The 9,616-nt window shown below is 40.6% G+C and overlaps 1 protein-coding gene across 8 annotated transcripts in view; it reads left to right on the forward strand.

The window, feature by feature from the left end:
* Nucleotides 1-9,365, forward strand: part of LOC118357619 (katanin-interacting protein-like) — a 46,691-nt gene extending 37,326 nt beyond the window's left edge. For 5 of the 8 annotated variants that reach the window (XM_035734925.2, XM_035734924.2, XM_035734921.2 and 2 more), the window contains 8 exons: nt 329-519; nt 782-846; nt 1,483-1,593; nt 2,231-2,472; nt 5,749-5,909; nt 6,256-6,288; nt 6,650-6,735; nt 7,098-9,365. In XM_035734925.2, coding sequence (XP_035590818.1) covers nt 329-519; nt 782-846; nt 1,483-1,593; nt 2,231-2,472; nt 5,749-5,909; nt 6,256-6,288; nt 6,650-6,735; nt 7,098-7,156 — 948 coding nt within the window. In that variant the 3' untranslated portion in view covers nt 7,157-9,365. Of the gene's footprint in view, nt 1-328; nt 520-781; nt 847-1,482; nt 1,594-2,230; nt 2,473-5,748; nt 5,910-6,235; nt 6,736-7,097 lie in introns of all 8 variants that reach the window. The other 3 variants (XR_004820342.2, XR_004820341.2, XM_035734922.2) reach the window with 3 other exon arrangements.
* The last annotated feature ends 251 nt before the right edge of the window (nt 9,366-9,616 follow it).

Consider the following 9,616-nt stretch of genomic DNA (forward strand, 5'->3'; position numbering starts at 1 on the left):
GAGAGAGTCACCGGGATGGAGAACTGGCTTTAGTAGCCTGGTGGAAGTGTCAATTCAAAATGAAATATCTGGGCCCTGTAGGTTGCTTTTGCATTTGTGAGTCTTGTCATTAAAGGTGCAGTGCATTGTAGTTGTACAAATATATACGATAAGTGTGCATTTACAATATATGCAATTACTATACATTCACACTCTGCCATAGATTCTTAAAGAGATTTCAATATTGACTGATAGAAAAAAAATTGTTACGGAGTGAATCCCTATTCCTTACGAAAACACATTTGTTAAGATAACCATTTCTTATTAACCCTATTCATGTGTGCCCCAGGTGAAGGTGATCCATGTGTCTCTGGACGATACACTCATCTCTCCTGCAGAGGGCATCCTCGTCAGGAAGGGACCAGGGAACTGTCACTTTGACTTTGCTCAGGAGATCCTCTTCATCGACTTTCTCCAGACCCCCACCACTGGCCTGGTCAACAGCAAGAGTACAGGAGAGGAATCGGCCTACACACTCAAGTGACTACTTACTTGTAGGCTAGTCGGGTCCCATATCGGTTTGGGATGTCTTTCTAATGATCATACGAGTTGGCAAGACGGGACAAACAGATCTGGGACAAGGCGAATTGTTTTAGCCTCTCATAAAATAGCATTCTGGCTATTATCCCCACCGTGCCAAACGCCTAGTCATGTATCAAATGAATCATTCATACGCTCTACTACTGTAATGCAATACAATATGAGATGTCATTTTAAGGTTTGTGTCTTCGATGGTTTTCAGGGCTGGCTCCAGAAGACAGGAGCAAGCCAGCATGGACTACGAGGCCCCCATCATGCCTTGTGGATGTATCTTTCCTCCTGCTGCACACAAGACATAGTCCCACAGAATATTGTCCCCAACTACATTCAGCCATGGGACGATTTTTTTCTTAAGCGGATGGTCGGGAATCCAGAACATAATTCTAAATAATTTGTACACAAGAAGCCTAAACAGATATAGTATTTGACAAAAACATATCAAACCCTGATTACATTGGGCTAAGATCACATATTTCTCTCTATTTATGCATGAGAATACTTTAATTTAGAATATTTTCTAAATGAAAATCAATTTCAGCTGATTTACTGGTGATTGAATAGTCTTTTATGTCCAACAACAAAAATGTTATAGACATTTGTACAAATCTTGAGAAATCACAGATTTGGCCCGCTGATTTTATTGACGTAACATGTCACCTTACATAGACATACAGAACTTCTGCGACCAGTGCATCAAATATACAAACTAAATATTTCACCTTTTAGTAGATAGAATTGACAATATACAGTATATATTTTACCTTTCATAAAAGACATACTGTACATATTCAATGTCATTTCAACCAGTTTTGCCTGCTTGAGATACTGTGATCACTAAATGACTTGAAGACTGTAAAAGTCCTAAGTGTGTACACGTCTCTTCCTTAACCCTTGACCCACCAGTCATCTTCCAGCTGCAGCTGCTGACCACCTGGGGTGACCCCTACTACATTGGCATGAACGGCCTGGAGATCTATGACCAAAACGACAAGAAGATACCCCTCAGTGACAACAGTATCCTTCCTACAATGTTAACACCACAAACACATACACACACACTGAGAACTGCTGCAATCTACACTTACACCCAGTGTCTCACTTGACCTGACTGGCTGAGCTAGTTAGCGTGAGACTTCAAGTCTGGCCTAAGACTGGTCATAAACCCTGGTCCTAGAAATCCACAGGGTGTACCGGCTTTAGTTTTAGCCAAGCATTAAAACACCTTATTCAGTCAATCAAGGTTGTGATGATTAGTTGAATCAGGTGTGTTTAATGCTGGTGTGGAACGAAAGCCTGCTCTCCCTGTACCGGTTGTCAATATCTGGCCAAGTTGCAAAGTCGGAAGCACCGCCTAGTTCTACAATCTCTTCTTCTAATCTGTTTTTAAACCTAACCCTAACCTTAACCACACTAGTCTTTGTTTTTTGTTTTTTTGTTTATGGAATTTCGATTATAGCCAATTTTGTAGCTTGTTCATATAGTGGCAATCTCATGTACCATCCCTGGACCAAGTTTGGTGAACTCCCAAACTATAAATGTACCCTGAAATAGTAAAAGGGTGGCTTCCAGTAGAGGAAATGGAAATGGCAGGAGTAATGACACAGTAGTCAACACAGTTTGGCTGAGTCCATTCTTTAAACAATGCTTCTAGATGTCGCTGCGTTCCCAGACAGTGTGAATGTCCTGGACAGTGTGAAGGGTGACGTGAGGACTCCAGATAAGCTGGTAGATGGAGTGAACAACTCTCATGATGGCATACACATGTGGCTAGCACCGGTGCTCCCCGGACTGGTGAATCGCGTGTATCTCATATTTGACCAACCAGTGACCGTGTCCATGATCAAACTGTGGAACTACTCCAAGACACCACAGAGGGGGGTAAAGGAGTTTGGGGTAAGTCAGTCTTCTTTTCTCTCTCCTCAGCACAGTAACACAGACCATATTCATCAGAGAGACCCAGGGTCTTAGGACTTGGGAGCAAAGCAGAATAAGGATCATTTCAGACTATAATGGTCTAATAAAGTACTATTATTAGGAATTCTTCCCTAGAGTTTTATTTCACCTTTATTTACACAGGTAAGTCAATTAAGAAAAAAAATCTTATTTACAATGACGACCTGTCAAACATCAATAAAGAACAATTACATTATAGATGTGTGTATTTAGATGTGTATATACACATCTATACACATCTACAGTGCATTCGGACAGTATTCAGATCCCTTGACTTTCCACATTTTGTTACGTTACAGCCTTATTCTGAAATGTAATTTGTATGTTTTAAGTCCTCATCAATCTACACACACAACCCCATAATGTTTAGAAATGTTTACAAATGTATCAAACAAATTGAACAGAAATACCTTATTTACACAATAATACACAATTCAGACCCTTTTCTATGAGACCACAAGCATTTCGCTACACTCGCATTTAACATCTGCTAACCATGTGTATGTGACAAATAAAATTTGATTTGATTTGATTTGAAATTAAGCTCATATTAATCCTTTTTCCATTATTCATCCTTGAGATGCTTCTACAACTTGATTGGAGTCCACCTGTTATAAATTCAATTAATTGGACATGATTTAGAAAGGCACACACCTGTCTATATAAGGTCCTGCAGTTGACAGTGCATGTCAGAGCAAAAACCAAGCCATGAGGTCGAAGGAATTGTCCGTAGAGCTCTGAGACAGGATTGTTTCTAGGCACAGATCTGGGGATGGGTAATATTTCCGGCCAAACTCAGCAATCGGGGGAGAAGGACCTTGGTCAGGGAGATGACCAAGAACCCGATAGTCACTCTGACAGAGCTCCAGAGTTCCTCTGTGGAGATGGGAGACATTTTCAGAAGTACAACTATCTCTGCAGCACCCCACCAATCAGGCCTTTATGGTAGTGGCCAGACGGAAGCCACTCGTCAGCTAAAGGCACACGAAATCCCACTTGGAGTTTGCCAAAAGGCACCTAAAGACTCTAAGACCATGAGAAACAAGATTCTCTGGTCTGATGAAACCAAGTTGAACTCTTTGGCCTGAATGCCAAGCGTCACGTCTGGAGGAAACTTGGCACCATCCCTACGGTGAAGGGTGGTGGTGGCAGCATCATGCTGTGGGGATGTTTTTCAGCGGCAGGGACTGGGAGACTAGTCAGCATCGAGGGAAAGATGAACGTTGCAAAGTACAGAGAGATCCTTGATGAAAACCTGCTCCAGAGTGTTTAGGAACTGACTGGGGTGAAGGTTCACCTTCCAACAGGAAATTGACCATAAGCACACAGCCACGGCAACGCAGAAGTGGCTTCGGGACATGTCTCTGAATGTCCTTGAGTGGCTCAGCCAGAGCCCAGACTTGAACCCGATCTAACATCTCTGGAGAGACCTGAAAATAGCTGTACAGTGACGCTCATTCAACCTGACAGAGCTTGAGAGGATCTGCAGAGTAGAATGGGAGAAACTCCCCAAATACAGGTGTACTAACCAAGCACAAAAAAATACCCTTATTTCACCAGGTAAGATGACTGAGAACACGTTCTCATTTACAGCAACAACCTGGGGAATAGTTACAGGGGAGAGAAATGAGCCAATTGTAAGCTGGGGATGATTAGGTGACCAGAGTGGGAATTTAGCCAGGACACCAGGGTTAACTTCTTGAGTGTAGTGGGCAGGATTTTCGTTTTTGGCAAAAAAAAAACGTACCCATTTGAAACTGCCTATTTCTCAGGCCCAGAAATTAGAATATGCATATAATTGAGAAAACACTCTAAAGTTTCCAAAACTGTCAAAATATTGTCTGTGAGTATAACAGAACTGATATTGCAGGCAAAAACCTGCGGAAAATCAAACCAGGAAGTGGCTTCTATTTTGAAAGCTCCATGTTCCATAGCCTGCATTCGCTCCATTTAAGGGGATATCAACCAGATTCCTTTTCCTATCGCTTCCTCAAGGTGTCAACAGCCTTTAGACATAGTTTCAGGCTTTTATTTTGAAAAATGAGCGAGAAATATAACATTGCGTCAGTGGATAGCTGGGTGTTCACATAAGTTTTGCTTGTGCAACAGAGTGGGGCAGCCATTTTCTCTCCCTCTCCTATTGAAAAAGCGACAGTCCCGGTTGATATATTATCGATTATATATTTTATATACAACCAGAGGATTGATTATAAAAAATGTTTGACATGTTTCTGTGGACATTATGGATACTATTTGGAAATTTGGCTGCGATGTCGTGACTGCTCGAGCTTGTGGATTTCTGAACATAATGCGCCAAACAAATGGAGGTATTTTGGATATAAAAATAATCTTTATGGAACAAAAGGAACATTTATTGTGTAACTGGGAGTCTCGTGAGTGAAAACATCCAAAGATCATCAAAGGTAAGCGATTTAATCTATTGCTTTTCTGACTTTCGTGACCAATCTACTTGGCTGCTAGGTGTTTGTAATATTTTGTCTAATGAGAGAGATGTTCTTACATAAACGCTTGTTATGCTTTCGCCGAAAAACTGTATTGAAATCTGACATGCCAGGTGGATTAACAACAAGCTACGCTGTGTTTTGCTATATTGCATTTGTGATTTCATGAAAATTAAATATGTTTAGTAATTGAATTTGAATTTGGCGCGCTGCAATTCAGCGGGTGTTGATGAAAATGATCCCGTTACCGGGATGGGTGCGTCAAGACGTTATCCACTTCCAAAAGCATCTGGTCTCCCATCCAGGGACCAACCAGGACCAACCCTGCTTAGCTTCAGAAGCAAGCCAGCAGTGGGATGCAGGGTGGTAAGAAGACTCGTGGCTGTAATCCATGCCAAAGGTGCTTCAACAAAGTACTTAGTAAAGGGTCTGAATACTTATGTAAATGTGATATTTCAGTTTTGTATTTTTTATAAATTAGCAAAACGTTCTAATTTTTGTTATGTCATTATGGGGATTGTGTGTAGATTGATGAAAAAAAAACTATTTAATTAATTTCTAATAATAACAAAATGTGGAAAAAGACAAGGGGTCTGAATATTTTCCAAATGCACTCTATATACACATCAATACATATCTATATATACACATCTATATACACATTGCTGTAAACAAGATTCTGTTCTCTGTTAAACTTTCTGGACTTAAATAAGGGGTAATAAATGAATGACTACAGTAAGCCTTCCTTGTGTAGCTGCTAGTAGATGACCTCCTGGTGTATAACGGCATCTTGGACAGTGTGAGCCAGGCGGCGCAGGGCATCCTGCCCACCTGTGACCCGGCGGTGCCCTACCACACCATCCTCTTCACCGACAACGCCCACATTGCCCACCGTGAAAGGAACACTGTCATCAGGTAACCCAGCATGGGATTGGCTGCTGCAGCCTGATATAAGCTAATTATTTCCCTGTCCATCGGAATTCACGCATGTGCGGATAGGTTGGGCTGCTTGTCCATCAACATGCACACATACTTATTGGTTCTTCTGTCTAGCCGCTGTCAACGTGAGAATGCAAAGTCATTTACCATATTCACATGATGTGAGTTTTTTCAAATGGCAGGAGACCGTGGCTACCATAGTGGGACAAGCTCTGTATTTTCTAGGACAGATGTTCCTATCAGTTATAACAGTGTGTAATTGGCACTGAAGTCTACCTCTTTGTGACTCGTGTGCAACGAAGATATGCTCTCTCTACTCCAGCCCCCGCGGTAGCAGACATCGCGATCTGAAACAGTGAGTAACTGAGTCCCTCATTAGCCTTGTCAGTCAGTTATAAAAAGTTGTGTTCATGTTCCCAAGTCACCCCACCTCCAACCCACAGCTTGGCTTGTGATGCCAAGTCCTTCTACAGTAGTTCGGAACAGACCTCCTAGTCCCTTGTCACTCACGTCTCTTGTCTCTCCACCTTTCTGTAACTTCATTGTAAGAGACGACTTGAACCTGCTCGCGTCAAGCTTTGTTGCCGTCAGTCAGTCCGTCCTTAGTTTTTGTGTTATCCGCAGCTCCCATGCTCCAGCCTTTCATATACCTGGCCGGATTATGCAGAGACTCAAGTGAAACTGGTGTGTTTTCCCCTCCTTGTGTTGTTTTGCAGCAATTATGTGGAGGACCAAGATGTGAAGATGACCAATGAGAACGAGATAGTCCATCACCACAAGAAGAAACAAACAGCTGATCCAGGTAAGCAATTCAGCCAGAATGTCTTTGTTCAGTATATACTGTATACACTTAAACATACCAGGTATAATAGAATAATCAGTGAGACGCAAATGAAACTAAAAGCTACATTATCAATATGGGTGTTTCAGAGCTGATGTTTCCACACTATTATCAACCCAAATGTTCCAGTGTCTTTTAAACATACCAAAGGCACAAACGTTTGTGTGAATCTCCCCCCTGCCTGCTGAAAACAAGGAGGGGGAAATACATTCAAAAAACAGAACATTTGAATTTCTGATGTTATGTCTATTTTTGTGTGTGAAGCAGCCTTTATTTTTTGGACACTAATGAAACAAAACCATATTTACTTTCTAATCTTGCAGCGCTTCGGCCTAAAACCTGCATGACAGACACTGGGAAGCTCGGGAAAAGGAGGTACTGACAGATGGACTGACAGGCAGATGATCAGACGGACGTTGATGGAGTCCCCCTGGTCAAATGGAGGGAACAGAAATGAAAGGATGACGGTTTACTGACAATCTGCACTAATCCCACTCGGGGGGACTTTTAACACAAAGCCTTGACCAGCTGAAGAGAACCATTTCCATTGCCCTCCATCAGTAATTACACTGTAGGGAAGTGTTGCCTAGTGACAGCCCTTGTGTGTAAGTTGGGTCTACTTTAGAAGAGGACAGAGCTTGTACAGAACACATTTTGTTTGTATCCATCTGGCCACAGGATCAGCCTTCCATTGTCTCATTGGATTGGTTTTCTTGCCACTCGTTCTCTCTAGACTCCTACGTTTCATCAGATGAATAGTACCTGTGTAGTATTACTACATCACATAATACCTGTGTAGTACTACATCAGATGAAGAGTACGGTACCTGTGTAATACTATGTCAGTACTACATCACATGTATAGAACCTTTTGTCGTTGCACCTGTTTTGATTGTCCTTTTCACAGTGTCAGGGTGAACCTATATAAGGCTGCTATGTCGGCCATCTTCGTGCCTAGTTCTATTACGGCTCCTATCTGTCGCTGCTTCTCGTGATTTTGTGCTGCATTCTCCTGCTGGCACTGATGCACAGATACTCAAATATGATTTCAGTGGCAACAACTACACTCTTAGTAGATGGGATCTAGATCCTATATTTATAAATGAGTTGTATTCATGAAAAGCCTAGTGGGCTATAGATTTGATAGCCCCTAGCCTCTAGCCTAGTGGCATAACACATGGAAATGTAGTAATGCACCTGCAATCTGCACCAACGCACATGAATGCTATGCAGTAAACCTGTTAAGGTTTTCTCATGTCTGTTTTATCTAGGTGCATTTGGTGGCAGATGGGGTTTTAATACAAAGGGTAGAGAATATGACTGTCTTTTCCATAAAGTAGAATCAAGCAGAATATTGGTCACATTGAAGCAATAGGTCTGATACAGTTGAGCCATGCAAGACCACTCCATTTGCCTAAAGGCCCAATGCAGATGTTTTATATCCATTTTTAATAATTTCTAGGTTACAATTAAGTACGTTACTGTAATAGAATTCTGTTAAAAATGAGAGTCATTTTTTAGCAAATAACTATTTCTCAAGCAAGAATGTTCCTAGGACTGTATGGGAGTGGGTTGAGAAGGGAGGAGGAAACTGAAAACAATTAACAATTAAACAATTTACCGCATGGTGATATCACCATGGAAAGCCAAAAATACCACCCATGCAGACCTGCTGATTAGAAGGACCTATCAGGAAATAACACCGATCACATTTCTTCATACTTTTACAGTGTTAGTTTCATCAACTGTTGTACAATATGATAGAAAACACAGGGGAAACCAATTGTGACTGCACTGGGCCTTTAACACAGAAACAGTACGTACACTTTCTTCTTAGATGTAGATTTTACAGCACTGAATATATTCATCTATAATATTTTGGATTAATGAATATATTGGTGAACATGTGTATATATACACACACACCCACAGTTATTAGAAAAACTTATTTGAAAAATAAGTGACCTTTATTGAAGTTGCTTTATGTGAAAATATTTTTTGAGACCCATTTGTTTGCGAAAATGGTCAAATATAATTAATACCAAAAGTTTATTGGAGATATATTACCAATATATACATTGTTGTGTGAACATCATGTTGGCTTTTGGTTGAAAAACACCTAAGAATATGTAACCAGAAACAACTGAATATTTAATATGCAAACACTGAAACCATACCTCAAATAGGGAAGATGTGATCTTTAAATAGGATGGCTATTTGATGAAATCTTGTTTTATCTTGAATGTTTGAGTAAATGTTTGAGTATAATCCAGTTGTAGTTTTATTCCTATACCCAGTAGTATTTGTTGCATGGACAAGTTACCACGGTTGAGCCACAATATAGCCTATTTCTTACTTTATACCCTTGTACTGAATATGACAGAGGAGTTGCATTGCTTTTTTGAAATGCTATTTTATGTATTTGTTTTAAAAATGTCAGTCTACAGGTAAACACACTGCGCCTGAGTGATGATGGCTATTACTTGATGTGTGACATTCTGTTTTTAAATATTTTATTTTTTTAAATCTTGTTCAAATACATGTATATTTCATGTAGGTACATTTTAATAAATTAAATAATTGAAAAACCAAGTGACAGAGTTGGTCTTGGTGTCATGATGTCAGACAATACAGTCATTCTCTTTTGATAAGGAATGACTGGTATTGAGTTATACTCTGCTCACATTCTAGAGGAGCAGTACTTGGAGAAAAGGTGGTGTAGGACCAACCTGGATTTCTACAACTCATGCAAACATTGCCATGAAGATGAGTTCTTGGGAGATGCCTCTCAGATTTCCCTGGGAAAGTCCACTCCTCCCTCTGGTCTTCCCATTTCTGAATTT

This window comes from Oncorhynchus keta, chromosome 24, assembly GCF_023373465.1.
Source record: "Oncorhynchus keta strain PuntledgeMale-10-30-2019 chromosome 24, Oket_V2, whole genome shotgun sequence".
In the NCBI taxonomy this organism is placed as follows: domain Eukaryota; kingdom Metazoa; phylum Chordata; class Actinopteri; order Salmoniformes; family Salmonidae; genus Oncorhynchus; species Oncorhynchus keta.